This window comes from Heloderma suspectum, chromosome 4, assembly GCF_057233095.1.
Source record: "Heloderma suspectum isolate Gila_16-S chromosome 4, 16-S_ref, whole genome shotgun sequence".
In the NCBI taxonomy this organism is placed as follows: domain Eukaryota; kingdom Metazoa; phylum Chordata; class Lepidosauria; order Squamata; family Helodermatidae; genus Heloderma; species Heloderma suspectum.
In genome coordinates this window covers 242,318,250-242,345,597 of record NC_139461.1, presented here as the reverse complement: position 1 = coordinate 242,345,597, position 27,348 = coordinate 242,318,250, and the positions used below count along the sequence as shown (strand labels likewise).

At 42.8% G+C, this 27,348-nt stretch overlaps 1 protein-coding gene across 1 annotated transcript; it reads left to right on the top strand.

Moving 5' to 3' along the window:
• Positions 1–37: 37 nt before the first annotated feature.
• Positions 38–20,976, top strand: SRSF3 (serine and arginine rich splicing factor 3). The gene is made up of 6 exons (XM_084852997.1): positions 38–207; positions 938–1,145; positions 1,710–1,844; positions 3,873–3,911; positions 4,501–4,587; positions 4,834–20,976. Exons 2-6 carry the CDS (start codon positions 940–942, stop codon positions 4,859–4,861), a joined length of 495 nt encoding a protein of 164 aa, XP_084709123.1. The 5' UTR covers positions 38–207; positions 938–939; the 3' UTR covers positions 4,862–20,976.
• Positions 20,977–27,348: the final 6,372 nt, after the last annotated feature.

Here is a 27,348-nt window from a genome sequence, read left to right as displayed (position 1 = left end):
GACGTATATAAATTCAGGGCGTGTAGGTGCCATCCGCCATTTTGTCCAGTGCGAAGAAGTGAGAGCGGCAGCAGAATCGAGTCTTGGCGGGAAAGCAAGAGCTACCGATCGAGCTTAGGTTGCTGAGGGACGAAGTAAAGGAGGCGGCGAAGGAGAACGAGTAGTATTAGTTCCCGAGAGTCCTTCGCACTCCTGGCCCGGAAGCCGGTGAGGGAGGGGCTGGGTCGGGATGGAAGGCCTCGCGGTTGAGACAGCGGACAAAGAGCCGCCGCCATTTTGTATGGTTGAAGTAACGTCAGGCCTTCTGCCAGGAAGATAGTCCCGTGGATAAAAGGGAAAAGGAGCCGACTGGGCACAAGGGGCACTGTCGTTGTATGCCCAGACTTAAGGCGAGGGAGGGAGAGTCGTGGGGGTCGAAGGATGCCTGGCTGGGCGGGAACCGGCTTTGAAGGCGCGCCACCTACTAGGCGTAATTACAAGCCTTCAGTTACCTCGTGAGTGAACGAGGATACGGCCTAGCTCGTATCCTTAACGGGCTGCGTGGTGAGAGGCTTGCCTTGGTGATTTGAAAGTGCACGCCTTTGGAGGCACAACGGTGCCGTTCCATTTTAAAACAGGAACGTCCTGAATAGGGGGGAAAGATGGGCTACAGCTCCCGCCTCTCTTTCAAGGTTTCTTTTTGCCCTTTTTGATTTGACCCATTTGGACTCTAAATTCATAACTAGTTTCTGGAAACAGTACTAGCGATAGACAGATCTGTCTTAAGTGCATTTTCAGTTGGAAGTCTTGTCATCCACTGCATTTTCAACATCTGAATGCTAGACTCGGGTTGTTATAAAATCTCTTATAATTTAAGAGATTGTTGTGTGGCAAGCCTTAGCGTGGGTTAATTTTTACTGTGAACAGAAGACAATTTTTTCTCTTGCATATTTTTCAGAGATGCATCGTGATTCGTGTCCACTGGACTGCAAGGTTTATGTAGGTAACCTTGGGAACAATGGCAACAAAACTGAATTGGAACGAGCTTTTGGCTATTATGGACCACTGCGTAGTGTGTGGGTTGCTAGAAATCCCCCTGGTTTTGCTTTCGTTGAATTTGAAGACCCGCGTGATGCTGCTGATGCAGTGAGAGAACTAGATGGGAGGTAAAGTGCATTTACGTTCTAGTTGTGCTTGTATGTGGGCAGTCAGATTACCCACACTGCTTAATTGTATTAATAATAATGCAGAGAAACACATTGCAAATAGACTTGTTGAAAAAAATTTGCAGTCACGGCCTTTCTTGTGTGTGTGGAGGTATGAACAGAAATACAACTGATTTTCCTACAAAGGGAAGTAATCTATTCTGTAAAATACAATCCTTGCATAAGGAGGACTTTTTTGAAAGTAATTCAGGCATGTTATAGATGTAGTTGACACTTCATAGCTTCTGATTTAGTCTCCAAACATTTAAGTGCTCTAACTTTGCAAAGGGCTAATGGCTCAGTGTGTAAACAAATTTCAGTCATATTTCGGACAGTATCAGCATTGATTTCTGCATGTTATGCCATTCCACTTCAGCAAAACACAACCAATAGACTGGCCTGTAAGGTTGTGTGTCTATTACTTGCGTAGAGAAATGCATAGGCAGAGAGGTTCTTTCCAGAAGTTGTTGAAATGTTTGGTGCCGCTTGGATATTGGCATTGACCATCATGATCTTATCTCGCAGAACACTTTGTGGGTGTCGTGTCAGGGTGGAACTGTCCAATGGTGAAAAACGTAGTCGGAACCGTGGTCCACCTCCCTCATGGGGTAGACGTCCTCGAGATGACTATCGCAGGAGAAGTCCTCCACCTCGCCGCAGGTATGTAGGACCAAAAAACTTGCATAGTGATGCTGGCAGTATTATCTTTTTGGCATAATAGGCTTTTAAAAGTATATTGATGTCTGTCAATATTGAATCGCCAAATTCTAAAGCATTAAGCATGTGTTAGAGGGATACACTGTTGAATACTGACTTTTATCCTTAGGTGTCTATACCAGTTGATAGTGCCCTCTAACATGGATTATCATCTTTCCTTCTGAAGTCTATTCATCTTCTAGTCGCTTCCTTTTTCTTCCCAGTACTCCAACATGGTTTTTTGTTTTTCTTTACTCCATTGTTGGTAAACATTACTTACAACAGCTTGGCTTTTTTCACTCAAGAGGTTTTTCCACTAGCACAAGTAATGCCAGGCAGGCAACTGTTTATAAAGAATGCTAAAGCAATGAACAGTTACTTAGCTAAACTTGATAGTAGTAGAACCATTGAAATAGGACTCCCCATCCTTTGAGTTCTGCGGTACTAAATTTCAAAATAAAGCAGACTTATATTTGATGATGCATTCTCTGACCCAGACAACTTGGCTGGGTGTTAAATATTCACTTCAGTACTTAAATACTGATTTCTGCAAGGGCTTGACAACCTACTGCAGGTGAATGAAGTCCATACAAGATAAGAGTGAAACCTATTCCCTTTCACTGTAGAACACGATAGGAGTATTTGTTAGCTAATAGATGGTTGTACTGATGGCTTGTTTTTCATTTTTTTATGCTTTTTGGTCCATCTATTAATAAAAATGAACCCGTTACAGAGTCACCATCATGTCTCTTCTCACCACCCTCTGAGTCTGCATTAGCCAGTCAACTAGCCCTTTCAGCGTCATGTGACCAGCGCGCCCCATTCAGCTTGGCTGGTGTCGTTTCACATGACCCAGGCATGGCCAGTCGTCAGGTTGCACCGCCCTTTGGTTCCCGAGCATGCTGTTTTCTCTCAGCCTTCTCTCCAACCTTAACCAAATCGGCAGCAGCCACCTCGACCGCCCACACATTCCCGGCCAATCAGCTCAGCTGTTTATTTACCAAATGTCTTCACAACAACTACAGCAGCAGCCTTCGGCTAACAAAAAAGCAGGAAAAATCCACAACACCCCCTTCGCCAACCAACTAAATACAACGCAACATCTGGCAAAACCTTTTCAGCAAATTCTTCTTGGCAGTCAGTCCGGCAGCCTCACCTCACCATTTCTAGCTTGTTGAAACCAAAAACTAGTAAGTTTTTCCTGCTTATACAGTTTACTGCTGGTTAAAATAAGGAGTAAGCGGCTTATAAGTAATTATTTTTTTTCAATCAAAGGCTGGCTGTGCATAATTTCGTGGTAACATACATATGTTGCTTAAATAAAACTTTTAAGGGTGTTAAGGATATTTAATATAAGTAACTAAACTGCAGTATATTTGCATGTGAGATGGCAAGCTACACTTAATTGCTAACTTAGTTTTTCCTTGCAAAATCTGCCAACTCCTTTCACCTTTAAACTGTTTTACTAACGGTTTCGGAACTTCTTAAACAATTACTTTTTGGGATAAACTGGGCAAACTAAGATTCTTTAGACTAAACACACTATGACAGTTTAAAATTTACATTCACAAATGTGCAGTTCTAAGGGCGTTTAATGGCATTGTCACTGTGTGCGTTAGTCTTTCACTTGGTACATTATGTCCTGTTGAGGACTTGGCCTTGCATGGGTTCCAAAATACTGGTTTATACCAATTTTGGAACTACTTCTGGGACTTTGGTTTAGTGTTCTAGGCAGCGGATTTAGTTGAGATGGAAGTGCTGCATTGGACAGGTTTGCTATGATGTGGTGTTAGTTAAAGCAAACTCATGGTTGGAAACATGCTGATCACACCAAGTTTTTTAATGCCTGAATCTTTCCATTTTGCTGGACGATGGGTGCCATTTATCTTGGCACATTCACTGGGCCCAACAGTGACTTGACAAGTTGGGAATTGCCTCACCCCAGTAGTGCTGAATTTATGAAAATACTCACTTTTCTGTTTTTGATTGTAGATCTCCACGAAGGAGAAGCTTCTCCCGTAGCCGCAGCAGGTAAAGCATTGATACTAAATTTGGATTGTCGAGAGATTTAGAATAGAATAAGGGGCCTTCCCCACTACTTTAAACTGATGACATGAAGTGAAGTAGCTAAAACTTCTAGAACACTTCACTTGAACGTAGCTCAGGTTGTTCAAAGGACAGCTTACATGTTAAACTACTGCAATTGACTTGCCAAACTTTTAAACTTTTTTTTTTCAAATTGCAGCCTAAACAGAAATCACACCTTAAAAATTCTGGAATTTTTCTGGCATTAAGTGTGATAAATGAAGTTACAACCTTGCATTTGAAATTGCTCTTCAGTATCAGTGTTGAATTACAAATTTTTCATTTAAAAATATGCCTTAAAAATGAACTTCCTTTCAGGCATGACTTCAAAGCATTGTACAAGTTAATGCATTAAAGCTGAATCACTGAACAGAGAGCACGTCAGCTATAATTAATTAATTAGCATTTGTGTTGTTCAAAGACTGAAATTGAGAAAGGCCTCTGAAAATGCATTTACATTAGTGAACTGTTTTATTCCAGAATCACCTCAATCTTAATATACATTCTCTTGTAATTCTGAATATTCCTCTTACAGGTCCCTTTCTAGAGATAGAAGGAGAGAGAGATCACTGTCAAGGGAGAGAAATCATAAGCCTTCTCGTTCATTTTCCAGATCTCGTAGGTAAGAACACTAGCCTCTGTATAGGGTAAGTCAGAAGTGTGTTCACTAGATTAAATCTTGCTAATGCACTAATTAATAGCCCATTAATTCAATATGTATAATGGTCAAGTTGAAATTTGAAATGTAACTTAAACTTATTTGGATACAAAAACATGACAAGATTTAGATAATGATGCTGAAGTACATTGGATTGGGAATTCACCTTACATTGTTTAACTGAGAATCTTTAATGTATATTTTATCTAGCCGCTCCAGGTCAAATGACAGGAAATAGAACTTCAGGAAGAGTAATGTACAGGAACTCACACTAGATCTGAAGAAAGGAGTATGTACAGAACATTGTTTTCTTTAAGACTTCATAAGCTTGGTGCATTTTTAAGATGTTTTAGCTGTCAAATTTTGTTTTCCTTGTCTCTTGTTAACAGGTGACAAATGTAACAGTTGTGAATCTGTGTATGGTTCTGAACAGGTCATATGAAGTGTAATAAACTCGTTGCTATACAGTGTACCCTTAAGCATAACTTTGATTTGCTTTAGTGTTAGCTAATTACCTTGCATAGACTTACCAAATAAAACCTCAAAAGCCATGCAATGGCAAATGTTCTTAGTCTTTTGGGTTGTGTTTTGAAATCTTTTCAGGATCTAAACTTGAAAGAAAGTTCTCAGCACACATGGACTATTGATCATGAGCATTTGCTACACTCACAAATGGGCAATCTGTGCAGGGTGAGACTTGGAGGCTTAATTAGTTGGTCAGAATAGTGGAAAGAAGAAAACCGGTAGACAGCAAAGGGACTGTGAAAGCCTTGTAGGTAGACTTTTTTCTAAAACTGTTCAAGTTCTGATTTATACCAGCTTAGTCAGAACTACCTTCTATTGTGTAAAGTGTAGATTAAGTTTTTTACCTTTCTGTGTAGAGCACTACTTAAACTGCGAAAATACGTGCTGCCTAACAATTTTCACTATCGAGCAGACCAAAATAAGGACCCGTGACTGGGTAAAAGTGGATGCATAAGGGTACATTGTAAGTGCAAAATGTCCTTATTGTGCATAAGTTGTCATGTCACTGTAAACTCTTGGAGATCTTTGGATTAAAGTTTTGGTTACAAATCGTTCTAAGTATTTAACTTTTGTATCTTGGCATTCATGCAAAATATAACATTCAGGTAGACTTGTGTACAGTTTAATTCAAATCTGCTATTGCAAACAGTTTGAAGCCATAATCAAATTTCACTGTGTTGATGTCTGGTTAATTGGGTGTTCACAGAGTGTTCATACATAAGTAACAGGTCCCACAAAGCTTCTTTTGAAATATGTCTGATCTGGAGGTAATTACTTTTATCATGGTCCATATTATTACAACACATCCAAACAAGTTATAGTAATGTCTGGCCTAGCATGAAGTAAGCCTTTGCATTTGACTAATGAAGCACTCAAACATGTGTACCAAAAGTGAGCTTGCAACCTAGAGATTCAAAATGAAGAACAAAATTTAGCTTTGTCATGTCCACAAAGCGTTAAAATGCTCTGCATTAAACAAATGTTGCATGCAATGTTTATCCACAACCAAAGCCATTTATGGCATGTGCTTAGAATGCCAAAATATAAGTTGGTCATGTACCTAGAAAATGACTGGTCTCATGCATTTAGATTAAATCCATACTGCTTGAAACGATCTGGTTCAATTTCCTTATCTAGCATTGAAAGATAAGTACATGGTCATCCAAAGATGGTGAATGTTTAGGAGTTTATCTGAAACAGGAACATAAAGGGAAATAACTCTTCATTTAAGGCTTCTTGCAGAGTTTCAGTGTGCCTTGTCAAGCTATGTAGATAAAGCATTCCATACACAGCTCACTTGGAGTAGAGCTGTTTCAGTAGGCTCGTGGTGGAATATAGCCTTGTTTGGGAGATCAGGGGTGGTTGTGGACAGTAAAGTCCTACTGAAACTCGTTTTGGGCACAAAGCACATATGTATTATGCATTCTTTATCCTACTACTAAACCCCTGCATATCAGTAGGCAGCATCTCACCCAGAGATAGCCTTGCTGAAAAACAGAGAGAAGGGATACAGCCAGCCTCCTTAAAGCATTTAGATCTAGCACATACAAACCTAGGTGCATGTTAGAGAAAAAGAGTCCAAACTATACTAGGTGCTCCACAAAACCACTAGTTCAGTAGTAGCTGTTTGGCCCTTCTTAGTAATTTTGTACTAGAACCTGGTGGCAGCCCTTTTATAGGTGACAGCAGGATAGGAATAGGTCCCCTAAATTTGACCTCAACAGTCAAATGTTTTCAGTGTAGAACACTCGCTTGGACATTGAGGTCTGAAACTAGTGTAAAGGGAACATGATGTACCATAGGAGCAGAATTGCGAAACACTGGTACAGTAAATCCTTCTGGTAAATTGGGCATTTGTTAAGCGTTAATTGCCTCTGATGGCTGCGTGACCTGGTCTAGGCAAAGGTAGCTGGGATACCCTTGTGCTGTTTGTAAAATGCAAAGCTGTCTGGGTTGCCTTTACCTGGCAAGTTCTAGGTAGGGATCGGTCCGAAGTTGTGATCTTACGAAGAGTGACCACTACCTGATTGCATCCCTTGGCATTTTGTTCCTGCTTGCAGCATCGTGATCACTGCAAGTACCTTATCTGTCTCTTAACAAGAACAGGTATCTACAAAGGACATGGATTTCCCATTTTCTTTCCCTTCCCCCACCTCAGGACATGTATTTAAAACAGCAGTTGATGGATTTTTCTCTTAAATTGGAGAGCTTTTTGTGGGAAAAATGGCTGTTACATAAGTGTTTAATTCACACATGAAGTGGTATATGAACTTGAGGGAGTTAAAAGTGCAATGGGAGGTGTACGTATGTTCTTCTAGATAGTAGTCAACATCTTAACAGAATAATTCATGGTATTCAGTACACAGAAGGGTATGATGTTATTCAGCTAATGACAATAGTTTATGATGGCCTTATCACTCAATTCACTTTGGGAGGAAATCGCACTTAGCCATAGCATCTGCTAACCACGATTTCACATCTTTGTTCAGACCTGATGAAATGGATAAATGTGCAAACATCATGCACAGAAGTATGCACTGAATGTCTTGCTGACAACGCTGTCAATGTAAGAGCAGTTTTGAGTGAAACAGTCCTAAGATGCTCATGCATTGTGATCATTGCCCCTTACGTATTTAGCTTAATTCTGTAGTAGCCTTTCTCCATGACTCGCATGCTTTTTAGTGAATAAACACTAATATTTGTGGGTAGAATATGCAGAGAAATTACTATCACAATTCTAAGGAGCTACAGCCAGCCTGGCCAAGTGCCAGTGAAGAACTCTTGATTTGTTCTCACACTTTTAAAGTATTTTTGGCTTCTTTTACTCTTTATTCTCAATATAAGGAAAGGAGGAACAATATTAACTTAACCCTGTCAGTTTATTGCAAGAATGAACTACTGAATGAAAAGTGCCTTTTACTATGCCAAGTTTTATTGGTAATAAGCATAGAGGTTGGAACTTTAACAGCTGCTTTATCTTCAGTTTTAATAGTGAGTTGTGACACAGCATGGGCGGCTGCTGTCTGAGATTAACAAAATAAAATGTATTTTTAAAAAATGAGCCCAGTGTTCTCAAACACAAGGGAGCTTGTTCCTCAAGTCTGTTTCTCCTGACTGGTCAGATCACATTTTTAGCTTTGTAGGTAGGTTTGAAGAAAATACACCACAGGCCCTGCTAGGCAGACTTGGCTAGCTTGTGTATTCCTTATTGATGTTGGGAGCACCCATTCAATTCACCCTAAGTCTGAGGCAAGTGAGAGCCCACAGACCTGCGGGTTAAAGTTACTTGGAGGGGAACAGGTGTTAGCAAACATTTCTGGTCACTGCTGGACAGAGCCCTAATCTATTTGTCCTTTTACCTCCCCTTTAAACAGCCATGTAACATAGGTGAACCTATTGTATGTGGAAGTAAAATAGTTGATCACAAACCCAAAGCCTTAAGGGAAAGGGAAAAAACTAGAAGGTAGCACACAACAAAATAAAAATTCTAAATCTTAAATTGATGCAGTCTTAGAGGTTATATAACATGCTGAGCCTTGAACAGGTCAAGGTTCAGTTAAGGAAGTGTGGATGACTACCAAAATCGGGGAAACCCCCAATCTTTACAGCAGGGGTGGTGAACCTCTTTCAGCCTGACCACTGAATTAAATTTCAGAGATGTGCTCAGGGGCTGCGTTCCAGTGGTGGGTGGGTCTGAAGACAAAAGGGGCAGAGCCAAAGGCAAAATCGTAGGGGCCAAAAATATCCCCCCAAAAGCATATTGTAGATTAAAAGCTCTTACAGCTAGTAGCTAAGCCTTAGAAGAAGCACTTCAAAATATCAGAACAGGGAAAATGCACAAAAGGTGGGAAACTGAAAGGATTGATGGTTGGAGGAAAGGGCATGGCCATCTGGGGAACCCTGAAGGGCTGGATTTGGCCTCCTGGCCTGAGGTTTCCCATCCTTCCTCTACACGATCAAGAGAAGGGGGTTAAGTGAGGGAAGAGACTCCAGTAATCCAATATGGCTCTTGTCACACTGGATTACTCCTAAGGAGCATGACTTTGCATGTAGGCAGGAAGCCCTTGTAGAAATAAGATGCATCTCCCAGCATCCCAGATAGTTAGGACAAGTGATGTGAATGGGAGATGTGTCTGATTGGACTCATGGGGGCACAGAGTGGGTAGGCACTTCATCCTGTGTATGAGTGAAAATATGTGACAAGGGGAGCCATGGAATGGAAAATCTAAATCATTGGGGCCAGAGAGAATAGATTTTTTAGACTATTCTCGGCCTGTCTTCATAGTTTTACAGAGCACTTAAAGTTTTTGTTACAAACAGGGAAGAGATAAGTCAATTTTTTAATTGCAATATGAGAACAACCCTAAGTCAATAATGTGTATCAGGAACATCCTTGGTGTGGATGCGTACTCAGTGCTGTTCCCTTAGGTCCTTCATGCTTGAATATTCTTAATAGATTAGACTGACACTACAACCAAGAGAACAGACATAAGCCATGTGACTGGTTGGATGAGTTAAATGGTTGAAAGCAAGATGGCTGTCTATATTATTTTGCACTTGTGGCAGTGAAGCCTCCAACACTGCTTGAGCTGATTTCCACAAACATAGAAACTGCTTAGGGGACAAAGTTACCAATAAAATCTTCACAGTCCCGCTTTAGCTGGGATAGAAGGGATAGTTGGCAGCATGGAGTTAAAACATTTCACAGATCCTGTGGCAAGATGAGTTACACAGGGAACCTAAGGATGGGGAAGCTCACAGGGAATGAGGTACTAGACCAGGGGTGGGCATACAGTCCCTCATGGCCATTTTGCAGCTCCCACTGTGTGTGTCCCCTGCCACCACTGCAACTGTGCCACATAGAGAATGGCTGCATCACCTCTCCCCCATCAATTTTGTGGTGTTTGCAGCAAAAATCATAGCAATTTTGGCCAGTGTTGCAGGGAGGATAAGCAGGAAGTTCAATTCTGCTTGGGAACCAGGCACATAATAGGTAACACCTTGTTGCCCTGCAAAATTGCTGCAATTTTGGCTGCTACTGCAGTGGGGGTAGGGTACAGCCCCTGTTGGGTTCTGTGGGGAGACAATGTGGTCCCATGACCCCAAAGGTTGCCTCCTCCTGTACTAGGCAATGGAGAACCTTAAAGATCAGAGATCCTAGACAGGCTGGCTGGCTGACAGAAATGGGCAGAATAAGCAATGGGTTCAGAAACTCATGGAAAAAGCAGGTGAAACAGGCTTGAGGAAAAGGCTTTGGGACAACAAGAGAGCACAGGGTTGCCGTATAGTCACTGAGAAGTGTCCCTGGACCATTTAAGAGTAGCATAGAAGAGAGAATTCTGACAGCTGTAGCTTTTACGGTTACTACAACATTGCGCCCTGGTAATTTTGAGGCAGAGAGTGCTGAGGCGGTGGGATGTCGTGCTATGTATTACATACTAATTGAAACTAATCAGCTTGGTCTTTAGTAGTGGACTTGTAGTGTATCAGCTCCATAGCTATGACAGATGTCAAAAGAGTGTATCTTCAATTAGATCAGCTTCTGTTTGTATGCATGTGTGCACTCAGAATATTTCATCAGGAAAGATACCAGTCACTGAGATAACCCCTTAAGTCTGGGGAAGTGCGCATTATAAGTGCCTGAGAACTACAATTTTAAAACCTGTTAAATAAAAGCATGATGTAAATACCTCTGTGTACCGAGAGTTAACATTTTTTAGTCAGTTGTCTGGATTTTGCTGTCTTTATGGTAAGATGAAAACACAAGATTTTCAAAAGTATGTGACTTCTATACTTTTGTGGGATGTGCTCCACTGTAGATATGAGGATCCTGGATTGCCAGGTATCCACTTGCCAGGGGTGAGGGTCCCTTGCCCTCTGGCAAGAAGGATTCCCGGAAGCTTCAGAAAATCTCTCACTTCTGCTGCAGTTTGGATAAGAAAAAAAGCAGGCATTTCTTCTGCTGTTCTTTCCTATCCAAGCCATAGGCAAGACTGGGGGGGGGGGGGGGTTGGCCGATGGTGTGGAAAAAGAAGCCATCGTGGCTCCCCACCCCTGCATGCCCAGTCATTTGCATAATAACCTGCACTGCAGCACGGGTTGGCATGTTGTCAAACCCGGCGCACAGCGGGGGTAACTTCGTACCCACCCTACAACCCCTACTGCAAGTCACGGGTTGTAGGGTGAGTACAAAGCTACCCCCACTGTGCTGCATGCTGGGTTTGGACAACACACCAACCTGCGCTGCAGTGCAGGTAATTCTGTAAACGATGGGCACGCATGGAGCATGCACAAGGGCAGGGGGGAAAGCCACAATTGCTTCCCCCCACCCCCTGTGATTGTCCGAACCCAGACTCCTCTCCCTCCAGTTCTCCATGCTTGCTAGCAGTGTCAAGGAATTGAGAGCAAAGAGAAATCGAACCTCCTCCCACAAATAATGCAGACATCCTGCAGTTGTAAGCAGGATAGAAGTCTCATCCCATCCTCAATTCACCGTAAATGATTGTTGGGAGGGCATTCTGTTTTTTTCTTGAATTAGTGCTGCTGGGGGTAGGGGATCCTCCAGGACAAGCCCTTTAACAATATTAGATGGCTGTATTCCCAACTTTCCTGCTGGTACTAAACCCACTTTAAAATATACTATAGATAGTAGCTACCATCATCTGTTGTGTGAACAATAGAAATAGTTATCAGGAATAGTTGCTTAGCTTAAGAGATCTACCTGGCGTATCCTATTATAACGTATACAGCTTCCAGTCATAATTAACCAACTCTCCCCAAATGCTAGCATATTCTTTTGACAAAAGGATAAGGATGCTAATTTGGGGTGAGATATGCCTAACAATTCCTCAGGACCAGAACGCAGGTTTTACTAAAAAGAGATTAAGTTAATTATTTAACATACCCAGTGAACCTAAAGATGCAATCAAAGAACTAAAAAGCAGAATGTTTGCACTGTAGCTTAATATTTGCCCTAAATGACTCTGGAGCAGGGGTGGGCAGACTTCAAGCTTGTGGAATCTAATTTGTTTTTTTATAAAAACCTGATATCCACCATTGGACACTGATGCAAAAGACATACACTTAGAATTCAAGAATTCTGAGCCGAGACTTATTTATAGAAGATTGCCGGGAGAATTATCAACCACCTCAGATATGCAGACGATACCACCCTAATGGCAGAAAGCGAAGAGGATCTAAACAGCCTCTTGTTGAGGGTGAAAGTGGAGAGTGCAAAAGCTGGTTTGAAACTCAACATTAAAAAAACGAAGATCATGGCATCTGGCCCCATCACTTCCTGGCATATAGAAGGGGAAGAAATGGAAGCAGTGACAGATTTTACTTTCTTGGGCTCCAAGATCACCGCAGACAGTGACTGTAGCCATGAAATTAAAAGACGCTTGCTCCTTGGGAGGAAAGCTATGGCAAACCTAGACAGCATAGTAAGCAGAGACATCACCTTGCCGACAAAGGTCTACATAATCAAAGCTATGGTTTTCCCAGTAGTAACGTATGGCTGTGAGAGCTGGACTGTAAGGAAGGCTGAGTGCTGAAGAACTGACTGATGCTTTCGAACTGTGGTGCTGGGAGTCCCCTGGACTGCAAGGAAGTCAAATCAGTCAATCCTAAAGGAAATGAACCCTGAGTGCTCATTGGAAAGACAGATACTGAAGCTGAAGCTCAAATATTTTGGCCACCAAATGCGAAGAGAAAAGTCACTGGAAAAGACCCTGATGCTGGGAAGGATTGAAGGCAAAAGGAGAAGGGGATGGCAGAGGATGAGATGGCTAGATAGCATCACCGATGCAATGAATATGAACTGGAGCACACTCCGGGAGAGAGCGCAGGACAGGAAGGCCTGGCGTGCTATGGTCCATGGGGTCACGAAGAGTCATGACTTAACGAAGAGCCACGACTTAACAACTGAACAACAAATCCCTTCCTTGCATATGCAAATACACATCCAGCAACACTTCCCCACTCCCTCCCAATCTGTACAACTCAAATTTTGGAATGATGTACTGTGAAACTGACCATTTTCCAATGCTGTATGGGCCTCATAATCTGTACATGTTTTGTTACTGTTTTATACCAAAATCTTAAAAGAGAGAATATAGCTGCCATGTCGCTCACAGCATTAAGAAGAAAAGAATGCTAATCCCAGGAATTTTTTTTCGAATACCAGAACTGAATGGAGTTTTCACAGTCCTTCCACACAAAAATTCACTCCCGTTTACCTTCAAGCTTTCTTCATTTCACTAACATAATATGGGGGAGGGGGATTCCATTGCTGCTAATTTTAAACAATTCAGAATCACTCAAAGAGTTCTACCAGTAGGTCCAGAACTACTTTCTGCCCACCCTCATCTAGAGTGGTTTTTATATAGGGCTGGCTTTACATGTTGAGGTTTTTCGTTTTACAAAATGCCCTCTGGCGGGCCTCTTTGCATTGGGCCCTAGGATTACCTGCTAGTAGGGAGCAGCAGTGCTATGATTCCTACTGGGTGCCAGGGTCTGCCCTCTTACTCTCCCACAATGCTCTGACATAGCATTGCTCCAGGGCATTGTAGGATGTTAAAATGGCAGGCGACGCCACCATTTTAATTCCTGCAGTGCCCCCAGGGCAACACTCTGGTGGGGCATTCTGGGAAACAAAAATGATTGTAAGTTCCCAGAATCAGCTGCCTGGAACTGGCCTCCCCCCACCTCAGGTAGGCATCAGTGTAGAAGTGGACCCTGCCAGGGCTGCAGTTGGCCTTAGTAGCTGCTGTAGGGTGTTGTGTGTTGATATGAGGTCTGCAATTACAGTTCACTTAGTTACAGATCTGTCATCATGAGCAGCAATTCCTAAATTAGAAATCCGATTTCCTCTCTTCCACCTGGGCAGATAAGGGCTCATCTTGGAAAGCAGGGAGTATAGCTTTTCCATGATTAACTCTAGGCTAAAGCCAACTTAAAACAGCGTTAGCTCTATCCTTACAGATAAACTGGGCTGTTGACCTAGCCTCGGGCACAGCATGATCCTTGGAAGCTAGAATAATAAGAGCAAAGCAAGTTCAGGCTTGTCCTTGCCAGCTAATACATATCTGTGATTATTTCCCTCTGTCTGGGATTTTGAAGAAGCTGCAGCCAGGAATAAACAATTGCTATTTGCAATCTGGTTCTGGTCTCATAGTAAGGGAAGGAAATTCTGGCCAATGTATTGCAGGCACAGACTTTGAAAATGAATGCCATACCTCTGATTAAAAAATGTGTCTGGCAACCATGTTGGTCCATTAAAAAAATCACAAGTCGGGTTATACCTTTATTAAGACCAATTAAAGTAGTGAGCAAGCTTTCATGTTCTCCAGACTTGATGTTAAGCAAAATAACGGGGGGGGGGGGATTAGCCCAACAGTCCTTCCTGTTATTTGAAACCTCTTTTGCACCCAGTGCAATTTAAGTCTGAATAACCAATTTTAAGACTATTACAAACTGCAGACTTTGAGCATCTCTACACCAGCCTAAAATCCCACATTTAAAACAGGGCTTTCTGCTTCTGTTTTAAATGCAGGATCATGACCGACTCCCTTTACACACACTTCCTTCCCCACTCTTCCCCCCCCCTTATCTGAGTCTTCCATATGTTTAATTATACAGCCACTAGATGGCGATGCGGTCTAGCTCCTCTTATTGCAGGTTTTCCTCTTTTCACAGGGAACTCAAAGAGGGTGATTTGATAGCTCATTATCTCAGATTTTTTTTTTTTTTTAATGGAATAAAGGTCATTTAGTGCAGGAGAAGCCCTGAAGGTTGACAACGTCATCTAAAGGACCTGCAAAATTGAGTAACCAATCTCAGTAGCAGGATAAAAGCTCCATGTGAAGAAGCCCTTTGAGGGTTTTCCATCATATGTCTGTAGAGCAGCCTTCCCCAACCTGGGGCCCTCCAGATGTGTTGGACTACAACTCCCATCATTAAGAGACAGCATGGCCCTGCTGGCTGGGAATGATGGCAGTGGTAATCCCAACGTATCTGGAGGCCCCTAGGTTGGGGAGGGCTGTTTTAGTGTCTCTTCTTTTTGAACGTAAGATCAGAAAAGCTCTAGTCTGTTCCCTTTCTCCAAGTCTGGAAGCCAAGTGTAGTCAGAGGGAATGGTCCAGGACTGGCTATAGATATGATCACATGGGTACACACACACACTTTATATTTCTATGTGATTTTTGTGTGTGCCTTGACAAGATGGTTAATACCATTGTGTATGTTTGTCCACATATGTATGCCTATATTTCAGGTACTCTAGCCCTGTTTTTCCATCTAAAAGCTGCTTAAGGCAACTCACAATAGCATATTAAAAAAATCAAAAATGAACACACGGATACTATAGCTGATACTGCACATTAATTAACACAACGGAGTAAAATTGCAACAACATTAATAACTCACACCTCCAGCAATCCGGCTAGAACAACAACAAAAGGTCTTCAGTTTGGTATGAAATGCCATCAGGGATCCTCCAGAGTGGGGCAACCCAAAGCCAGGACAGAGCAACAGAGTAGGCCATTGCTCTCGTTACCGCCAGCCAAGCCTCAGCTTCCAGCAGAATTATGTAAGAGGACCCCTCCTGATAACTTCAGGGAGTGGGTAGGTTTGTATGCTAGGAGATCTTCAGGTATCGTGATCATAAGTCATTTAAGGTGCAATCCTATGCATGCTTAGAAAAAAAGCCCTACAATTCCCAGCATTCCCCAGCCAGCCATGGTGGCTGGGAGTTGTACTACTTTCCTGTCTAAACATGCATAGGATTGTACATTTAGGGCTTTAAATAACCAGTGCTTCAAAGTGGGCCTGGAATAGAACTTGCAGCCATTGGAGTAATATAGTGAAGGAGTTACATGCTCCTGATAACTGGCTCCAGTCAAAAAACATGCAGCAGCATTTTGCACCAGCTGTAGTTTCTGGATACTGGTAGCCCTATGTAGAGTGAATTACAGTAAACTAACCTTGATGAAACTAAAACATGCATGACCGTGGCCAGATCCATCTTCTAGCTGGGCAAAAGTACTTATATGTATTATGGACACAGCCACCACCTGATCATACAAGAGCAAAGCTTGATACAGGAGCACTCGCAAGCTGCAAACCTGACTCTTCAAGGGGAGCACAACCCCATCTAAAAGAGGTTGTATTCCTGCTGTCAGTTTTGTTGTTTTACTAACAAGGAACACTTCTGAATTATCTGGATTAACCTTCATTCAGCAATTACTGATTCCAGGCACCCATTTAGAACCTCTGTGGCTTCCCTAGATCAAGATAGAAAGAAAAGTCAAGAGTTGGATGCCATCAGCATACTGATGGCATTAACTCCTGTGACAAAGCCCTATATTCTGATTGGCACAGGTGGTTGGCTTCATTTTTCTTAAGTATCTTGTCTACACCCTCAGATTATATAAATTGAAAAGTATCCATAACAACAGCACATGCAGTATCTACAGGTACATCTGAAAAATACTGTTAATGTGGCATCCAAGTAGGAATGGATACGTGGCTTTATCCACCAAGTACTTTGCAAACTGATCACACAAGGCTACCAAGGACTACGCTGTGAGGATCATGACGTAACGGAAACTTTATCACTCAGAGCAGCTCCGCTGGACTTCTAGCACTATGCAATGCAATGATGGTGGAAAACTAAGATATCTTCACATCCACCAGAGCCGTGGAGTTTGCCCTAAAATGGGCATATTTGCTTATATTCATAATTAGTTTTCCTCCACCATCCCTCTAGTCAGCTGCCCATAAAACTACGGAGTCAACTGCACTCTTACCAGTGGGAGAGGATGCTTAAGAACAGTGTCAACCAGCCAGGCCATGTAAGTTCCCCATATCCAGTCCTGTGTGTTTTCCATGCAAGTAAAGAAAAGTCACATAATTTGGTCATGGCTACAGAATTCAGCATCAGGTTTCATATTTTAAACTGGAGTGGGCAGACTTCAGGTTTTTGAGATCTGCTTTGTTTTTGACTTGAACTCTGAGTTCTATCACCAGGAACCCGGTGCAAAATTATAGCTCAGAAGGCAGAGCCAGATACAAAATGGTGGCTCAGAGGCCGAGTCAATTTCTTCCTGCACACCATGAATCATATGTTGAGATAACATACATATATACAGCTAGGATGGGGAATGTGTGGCCCTCCAGATGTTGCTGAACTGCAGCTCCCATCATCCTTCACCATTGGCTATGCTGGGTAGGGCTGATGAGAGTTGCAGTCCAGCAGCATCTGGAGGACCACACATTCCCTACCCCAATGTAGAACAATAAATCTACACCTGGATCTATAGGTGAATACTAAGCATTTAAAAATTAACATATAGTAAAAGCGCAAAGAAACAAGCCCAGTCACCATCCAGTAATGGCCCTACTCCGTCTTTGGTGAACCCTCCAAGGGAGAGGAATCTCAGAGAACTAGTGTGTCCATCAGAAATACCTCTACATGCCTTCATTTTGTATTTGACACATGGTGAACAGTGTCAAGAACTCATCCTGTGCGAGAGGCCCAATTTAAAAATGATGCTGAATGTGCGAAAGAAACATCTCTATGGTCTTACGTGCAGCTGGTGACATTTAAACCAGTTCGGTGCCCTCTGCACACCAGCATTAGCATGACCAGAATCCATGGCCAGGATGCTACTATTACATGTACCTGGTTTAGACAGCATGCTGGCTGTGTGTCAGCACCCACAGGTCAGTCTTCCCACCCCTTCTGCATGCGCGTGTGCACACACAACATTGAAATCAGGCCTTGAGGACTGCCAGTCTTTCCCCCTGTACCTTTAATCTCTGCATGACTAGGAAAAAAAAACTAGAGGTGCATCTGTCTTCTGCATGGAGATGCAAGGAGTGGGTTCCATGGGACTTATTCCCAGGTAAGTGAGCACATGATTGCAGTCTAACAGTGCAATCCTATACATGTCTACTCAGAAGTAATTCCCACTGAGTTCAGTGGGACTTACTCCCAGGTAAGTGGGTATAGAATTGCAGCCCTTAAAACAACCTTCCCCGACCTGGTGTCCCACCCAGATGTTTTTGACTAGAACTGTCATCGTCCCTGACCATTGGCCATATTAGCTGAGATTGCTAGGAACTGTAGTCCAAAACATCTGGAGGGCATCTGGTTGGGGAAGGCTGCCTTAAAACATTGTGGCTGTAATTCTATGCTCGCCTGCTTCTGAGTAAGCCCCATTATTTTTAAATGTGACATACTCCCAAGTAAGTGTGTGCAGGATTGCAGCCTGCTGGTGGGGTGGAGCTAGAAATGGACACGTAGCTACGTTGCCTGCAGGCAATAGGTCCCATGTATTCAACTGCAAAGTAATAGGCACAGACATTATGCTTAGTCACAATTAAATTTCAGCAAATGGCATGACTCTGCAAAAACGTGTTGGAAGAAAAGCCCAGGTAGTCCTTGCTGTCTTTTGAATGCAGTGCACTGGGACAATGACATTTCTTTTCTCCAAGCCAAAATAGTCCACCAGACAGAAACGAAACCGTTTTTGAAGCAATTACATTAATGACTGTGAATGAGCCCAGAAACAAGTATGTGTGAAAAATGAATGGGGAGAAAGAGGGGGAGGCAAGAATGAAATGAGCAATTCAGTGCAATTCAGCAAGCAGACTGCATGGATCCAGCAATGTCACCATAAGCCAAGAGAACTTGTTTCAGAGAATGTCCCATCTGCCCTGTGTTTGGCAGGATTGTGTTTACACACTGCTGCATTTTGGGTCCCATCAAGACGCTTTCATAACTGGAGTGGACAACGGCTGAATGTGGCATAGGAGGCAGGGAGTCAATTAACATGATCCAAATTAGTAGAGGGGCAGAGTTAATCAAGCATTCAGTGATTTGTCATTCTTGTCTTTCTTTCATGGGAAAATCCTATTAGTATAAAATCACTTAATGGAGGCACTTCAAAGAGCTGATGGGGAAACATTTTTTCTCTTCGGATGTGAGCACCATGCAGCTGAACACTGGATTCATTTAGGCTCTTACTGAAGCATGAGCTCCACTGAGGGTGTTCACGTTTCCCTGCTCTCAGAAAAGATACTTGTCAGTAGAGATAACAAGATGCATGGGAGAACTACGGCACAATCCTCCTATGCATGTTTACTTGGAAGTAAGCACTGCGGGGCACAGTGGGGCTTGAACACAGATAAGCGTATACAGGATTGCAGCCTTGAGAGACCAGTTTCCGCTGTCGACAATATCTCTTTAGGCATGATATTTGGCAGAATAGGTGTGAAACATTAGCTTTGCTAGTGGGAAGCCTTTCTCTGCCACTTTGGAAAAAAGATACAGGAGACTCCCCTGGGCATTTCAGGTCAGAATACTAAAACCTTCAAAATAAAGACTGTTTTCAGGTAATGAAGCACCTATATGGCAGGTTAAGACCTACTAAAGAGCTTCTGGCTTCTTCTGGATGGATAATGCTGTTGGCAAGTGACAGAGTAGCACACAGAACTTTAATGGCTGAGTGACATCCAGGTCAAATCTGGAACCCACTGGGGAAACCTTGTACAAAGAATTCTGTTGGTGGTTTCCTTTAGTAAAAGGAAAAAAATAGACTTTTTTTCACACAGTGGCTTGTACTGCCACAGCTAAAGAGACCCATTCTTCCTAGCAAGTGACTTTGCTCCTTGCCAGGCAAAACCCCTGAGTGGAACCTTACCTTGATCGTCTGCTTTGCTACTTGGATACATGGAAGTACCATCTTTCCATATCTGCAACAGAAGCATGTAGGATGGCGGAGAGTTGTTTCTAGGTAAGGGAATATTTTAAAAATCCTAGAACCCAAGCTAGTCATTTAGGGTGCAATCCTATACATGGCTGGCTGAGGAATGCTGGGAGTTGTAGGACTTTTTTTCTGCCTAAACATGCATAGGGTTGCACCTTTAAAGAACAAGTGGGTTCCAGCCCTCTTCCAGGATATCCCATTTTCCCCTCCCCTCTGGTTTTGGTCTCCCGCACCCCTGCCCTGAAGTCAATCAGCATTCTGTGGTGACTAAGTAGGCTCAGTCCTAATTGAACTGGTACCCGTGCTGCTTACAGATTTTTTCCCTACAGTTTTTTTGTACTTCTGCAAACTTTGGGGTTTCCCCTTGCCTGCTGATACAGGGCTTCGTGTGTGGATGGTGCCCTTTTGCCTACATAAGGATTTACACTCAGAGACTGATTGCACTGTTAGTACAAAAGCTTTTCAATACCTGTTGAACTGTTCATAATAGCACCATGAACCATGGAACACTCATTTCTGATTTTTTTAACCTTATTTAATACCCCATTTTCTGACTGAACTGGTGCTTAAAGTGTGTTGTATGGTAACCAATATCAAGGCAATTACACACTTCCAGGGTTAAAGTTTCCTTGCATAGCAGGCAGGAATTGTGAGCTATTGTTCCTAGTTGTTTTCATCATAAATGTGTTTTGTTATCTACCTCTTCAGTCATCATCTGCTACAACACTACCTGACCCCATTCATCTGGTGGTTGTAAGAATGACGCATGTCTTGAGCTTTACCCTATTGAAAGAATCTCCATGTACCCTGTACTGAATGACACGCAATATAATTCCCCAGTGGTTAATTTCTAAAGAGAGAGGTTCCTGCCTGCAAGCAAGCCACACCCTGGGACCTGGTAGCCATACACTTTGTCCCAGAAGTCTGGATCAGGCTATAGTTACAGAAATGCTCTCTCGGGCATTTATTTAGTTATTTATTTATTTATGGGCGCAATCCTATACATTTAGACAGAGAAAAGTCCTACAACTTCCAGCAGTCCCCAGGCAGCATGACTGGCTGGGGCATACTGGGAGTTGTAGGCCTTTTCCTCTGTCTAAACATGCATAGGATTGCACCCTTAGGGTGCAATCCTATGCATGTTTAGACAGAGGAAAAGGCCTACAACTCCCAGTATGCCCCAGCCAGCAATGTTAGCTGGGGCATGCTAGGAATTGTATGCCTTTTCTCTGTCTATGCATGCATAGGATTGTGCCCTTAGTTAGTTAGTAGAGGGATTAACAAAACACAAACATTGAAATTTAAAGCAAAACATTTTGGCTTCTGCCTTCTTTAGCTGCTCTGATATGAATCAAAGTGTCCTGTAGCCAAGGTGGCAGTTATAGAACCAGGCAATGTTTATTAATTGTTTATAATTCAAGCCAGTTTGGGATTTATTTTTTTTTAAAGCGCCACCACCATGATACACAGTCTCTTCCACTTTGGGCTGTTAGCGCTCATTTGTGTTTTCAAAGGGAAACTTGCACATGAAAGCTGTGTAGGTCCTTGATACACGTACAGATGGGCAGCACTACAAGGAGGTGGACTTGGCTGTACATTGGACTGACAGCAGTTTTTCATGCACATGCTCTCAGAGCCGGTTCCAGGTTTCTGAGGGACCTTGGGCAAGAGAGCTTGAATGGGCCCCCTGCCTCAGTGAGTCTAACTTCTCACTGCCATTGTCACCAGCTGCTTTTGCTCCTCATCCTCTTTTTCATCGTTGCTATCACTTGCTTACTTGATAGGCAGAGAGCCAGTGAACAAGTAGGAAGTGGCATCTACGCTCCTCATTCTCACCACCACTGTTGTCTGTGCCATAGTGGGAAGTGAGAGACAGGTGAACAAGCAGGTTGCAATGATAAGGAGGAGGACCAACTCCAGAGGGCTCTTGTCAGTGTGGGCCTTTGGCTGGTGCCTGACCATGCCTACCTTGACACCAGCTCTGCATGCTCTGCTTGTGAACTTCCCAGACTTACCTAATTGATTCAGGATGCTGGATGCGGTAGGCTCTCAGTGTGGTCCAGCAGGGCTCTTCTTACGTTCTTAAAGTTCATCCAAAGCTTGCTTCAGCTTCGATGGGTAGCCTGATGTTGGCAAAATTCCAACACATTCTCTGCAGTAGAAATGCTTGAGTCGGCGTCTTCTGAAAAATGACCAAAAGCCTTGGAAGGGCAAAAAACCAAGAAGCAGAGGGAATATGTTCAGGCATGTTCTGAATCCTCCTCTCCTAATGAATCCTTCTCTCTTCTGGTGCAGATCCACCCTCTCTGAGAATATTTTTGCTGGGGGATTACTCATATCATATGCAGTCACAGTGCTAAAAAACAAAACAAAAAACAGGCATTGCAACTGGGGTTCCAGGTTTACTGGTTTGCCAAGATCTCCACCTTGATCACAGAACGAGTGATGTGTGTAGGGCTTGGTCTTTTCTTTTTCTTTTCACATGTGCCTGAATGATGAGTAATGAAAGTACTGCAATAGCCTTCATATTCAAATGTGCATTTGACATTGGTTGCTACTCATTTGTTTTATTGCCTGGTGCTTTATGGTCTATGCTAAATGGTTTATATTGCTTCTGTTGGACTTTGTGAACCACTTTGAGCATCCATTTGGATGGAAAGATAGCCAATGAATTGAATATACCCACACAAAGATGGCTGTAGCATAGAAAATCAACTGTTTAAATCAGAGACTGATTACCTGGATCTGTTACTTCCACTGATAGTGTTCACAGTGAATATATTTGAGAGCCCCAGAGTCCAAGATAGATTGACAGTGACACTCTGTGGCCTTTTAAAACAACCAGTAAATGTATCATAACATTAAAACAAAAACCTAAAACCATCAGTTCTTTATATGGATTGGTTCCTTCCATTTAGAGTCAACGGTGCATGATTATACCATACATTATAACCACATTTTGTGATATATACAGTGCAATCCAATGGATCCATTACTGTGGGAGCTTGCTAATGGCATTATGTTGCATCATTGTGAAGGTCTGAGGGAGTCTGAGCTCTTGGCTAAGTTCCGTTCCTCCCCTGACTTGCCCCTGGCACTGCCTATTTCCAGACTCTCTACCAGTGGAGTTCTGCCAGTGGTATGGATACACTAGCTAGTATTATGTTGTTGTAACCCTAATGCATAAAGTCCCCAACCCCGGTAGGTACATAGGAAGCTGCCTCATACTGTGTCAGACCATTGTTCCATCTAGCCCAGTATTGCTGACACTGACTGGCTGCAGCTCTCCAGAGTTTAAGGCAGGATTTTTTCCAGCAGTACCTGGAGATGCCAGGGATTCAACCTGTGACCTTCTGAATGCAAAGCAGGTATTCTGTCACTGAGCTATGACCCTTCCCAATCTTCAGTGATCTGGAATTAGGAGTGAACAGTAAAGTGGCCAAGTTTGCTGATGACTCCAACTTATATAGGGTTGTTAACCCAAAAAGGGATTGTGAGGTGCCCCAAATAGATCTCTCCAAACTGGGAAAATGGGCATCCAAATGGCAAATGTGGTTCAGTGTAAGTGTAAAGTGATGAACGTTGGGGCAAAAAATCCCAACTTCAAGTATAACCTGATGGGATTTGAGCTAGTAGTGACCAACCAAGAAAGAGATCTTGGGGTTGTGGTGGACAGCTCAGTGAAGATGTCAACCCAGTGTGCAGCCACTGTAAAAAAGGCAAACTCCGTGTTAGGCATAATTAGAAAAGGAATTGAGAATAAAACTGCCAATATCATACTGCCTTTATACAAATCTAGACCACGCTTAGAATACTGTGTACAGTTCTGGTCACCACACCTAAAAAAAGATATTGTAGAGCTGGAAAAAGTGCAGAAAACGGCAACTAAAATCATCAAGGGGCTGGAGCATCTCCCCTGTGAGAGAAGGTTACAACAGCTGGGATTGTTTAGCTTGGAAAAAAGGAGAGTAAGGGGAGACATGATAGAGGTCTACAAAATTATGTATGGTGTGGAGAATGTGGATAGGGAGACATTTCCCCCTCCCTCACAGTACTAGAACCTGGGGTCATCCCATGTAGCTGACTGGTGGGAGATTCAGGACAGATACAAGGAAGTACTTCTTCACACAGTGCGTTGTCAAATTATGGAATTCGCTACCACAAAATGTTATGATGGCCACCAATTTGGATGGCTGTAAAAGGGGGTTAGACAAATTCATGAAGGATAAGCCTATCCGTGGCTACTTGTCCTGACGTCTATATGCTGCCTCCAAAGGCAGCAAGTCTATGTACACCAGTTGCTGGGGAAATAGGTGGGAGGGTACTGCTGGACTTGTGTCGTGTTTGTGGGTTCCTGGTCAACAGCTGGGTGGCCACTGTGTGAATGGAATGCCGGACTAGATGGGCCCTTGGTCTGATCCAGCATGGCTCTTTTTATGTTCTTATGTTCAAGATCCCCCAGGTCTGGGTTCTTAGGGGCCTACTGTTCTCCAGCTGATATAACTGAAATACAGGACTGCACTGTCAGTGTGGGATTGAAATTTGATGAAAAGCTCAAATCTCTCAAAGGTAAGTGTAGAGATCTTGCCAAGTGTTTGGCACGTTGAGTCTTTTCAACAGTGTGGTCAGAGGGTGGAGAGCTGTTGCATAATGCCTGCCTCTAACAAGCACAAAAGATCCATAATGCCTATGGCAGAATAAATCCACAAAGGCTTTTCTAAAGTGAAATTCAGAGCATGGCATCTGTTTCTGTCCCTTTGAGATTCCAGTGCTCCATCTGAGTTGCTGGAATGTCTTTTTAATCTATCCTTGCATAAGGTTTGCATGACTGCAGATGTAGGAATCAGATCTGCTTTTGTGGAAGGCTGCCTTTTAAGCCCCATGCTAACCCCTTCTGTGAGTAAATTTACACAGCCCGATCCAGCAAAGAATCTGAACCTGTGGTAAGGACAAGTGTTATGGGCTGCCACTGCCAGAATACTGTTGCTGGCTATTCTGAAAGCCAGGATTGGAATGCGACATCTGAACTGAGCCACTGTTGAATAGTGTAAGGTTGGTTTGTTTTCTTTTCACATTTATTAAAAAGGGGGCATCATATTCAGTTAACTAAGGTCACAATACAATACTGGGATGCTTTATTTATTTCATTTTTATGCTGCCCAATAGCTGAAGTTCTCTGGGCGGTTCACAAAAATGCTTAAGCCCATTGATTTAAATGGATTTAAGTACAACTGTCTTGGATTGTAGCCTCAATTGGGTGGCCACAACATCTAGGCAGGAACAAGCAACAGCAACAAAAGCCCCACCAAAGACTTGTGGCTTTTTTGAGACTCAAAGAAACCATTAGGCCTCAAAGTTTTGAGGCTTAAACAAACCCATTAGGAGACTATTTATAGGCTGAATCTACACACAGCAGTTTTACTGTTTTCATACTGCAGTGATAACTATTGGTGCCCACTGGTGTCATGTGCACCAATAGTTATAATTGCAGTATGATAACGGTAAAACTGCTATGTGTAGATTCAGGCTTTCTTCACATGGAACTTTTATCTTGCGATTGCTCCCTCACAGAAGTTTGTGGGCTCTTTACCTGACACTGTGACCCTCCAGGGCGTCTCCTGCACTAAATGCCCTTTATTCCATTTTTAAATAGATCCTAGATAATGAGCTATCAAATCACCCCGCTTGTGTTCTGCTTGAGTTCCTTCCCTGAAAAGAGGAAAAGGGGCAAGAAGAGGAGGGAGATCAATGAAAGATAATGGAAGACTCAGATACTGGGAGAAGGAGCCGGGAAAGGAAGCGGGTGAAAAAGGGAGTTGTTGTGGTCCTGCATTTAAAATGGAATCAGAAAGCCCCATTTTAAATGCAGGATTTTAGGCTGGTATAGAGATGCTCTCAGCCTATTATGATTTCCCTGCCTACTCCAGCCAAGATGCAGAGGTTGCTTGGTTTTCAGGATTGGGAACATGTTTTGGGTGTGTGCTTACTCTCCTTCTTGAAACCTGAGCTGAATCTATTTAATACCCAGGGCAAAGAGGTATAATTTATTAAGGCATATTTGTTTTTAAAAACAGTTATGAGAACTGTAGGGGAAAAGTAACAACAGCAGTGACTTCTTTTTTCTAGCTAGCTGTGAATCCAGCTGACTTGATCACTGTGGGCTCAGGCCCTTGACAAAGAATGTTGATTATTATTTATTATTTATACAGCACCATGCATGAACATGGTGCTTTACAAGGAACAGGTTTGACAAGTCCTTACCCCAAGGAGCTTACAATCTAAAAATAGACAAAAGGAAAACAAGAGAGGAAGAGGAGGAAAATGGAAGCAGGAGTAAACGGAGGGAGAATATCTCATTAGTTCAGGTACAATGTACTTTGGATAAGTTACAGTGGGGTACTGGGTCATAGTAATCTTTCTGGATGTCTGTGGATGGTCCTCTGTATGGGCAATTCACCTGCAGGGGTGGAGCCGGAGGCTAGTGACTGATAGATGGTTGTGTGAGAAACTGCAGTTTGGACTTTGAAATGACAAGAGGCAGAACAAGTGGAGAGTTTCTAATTGGAGTTAGTCAGAACTGGGGGTGTAGCCTTGTGGAAGCAGCATAAATGACTCTTTAGGGATTTGCTGCTTGCTGAAGAAGGCCCATTTGCTTCCACAATGTTCTGCATGTAGATTTGTAAATAAAGCAAATACTACAAAGGCACCATTGTTTTCTCAACCAAATGCAATTATGTTCTGTAGCACTAGCCTGAAACTTCCCACTGCTCAGGGAAGTAGGTAACAATATTCTTAAAGATGGAACATGCTGAACAGGGCCGAAAAACATACAAGGTTATAATCCATTATTCAAATAATACTGAAGATTCCAAAGCAGCTTCAGTCACATAGTTAGTTACTCAGCTGCCCAGAGCTGTGCAGGGCTGCAATAATAACCATGTTGCCCGCATCACGCAAAAGGGAAAAGAAGGCTGTGATGCTGCCTTAAACAGACAAAGAACTCCAGGACTGGGGAAAGGATGACCTCCCAACACATAACAATAAATGTCCTGCAGTGTGTAGTGACTTCTTTGCTCTAGGTCAGGAGATGGGCCAACTACAGCTCTTACAGATAACAATACCTCCTTTATATTCAGATTAAATTCTCAGAGGGAGGAGAAAGTGACAGGGAATACACCTGTCTCTCCTCCCTGAACTCTCTTGTAGCCCAACAAGTAATTAGCTAGGAAATGCTCTAAGCTTAAAGGAAATAGATGAAACAGACCTTGATTCCTTATCTGTGGTCAGCAGGTGTTTCCACCTCTAAAATGGGATTTTACCATTTAATATGGCTTGAACAAAACCGATGAGGTAATAGACACAATCGTAATAAACACTACCTTATTTTCACCACAGGAAACAATATACTACTAGAAAACTCATTCTAGGA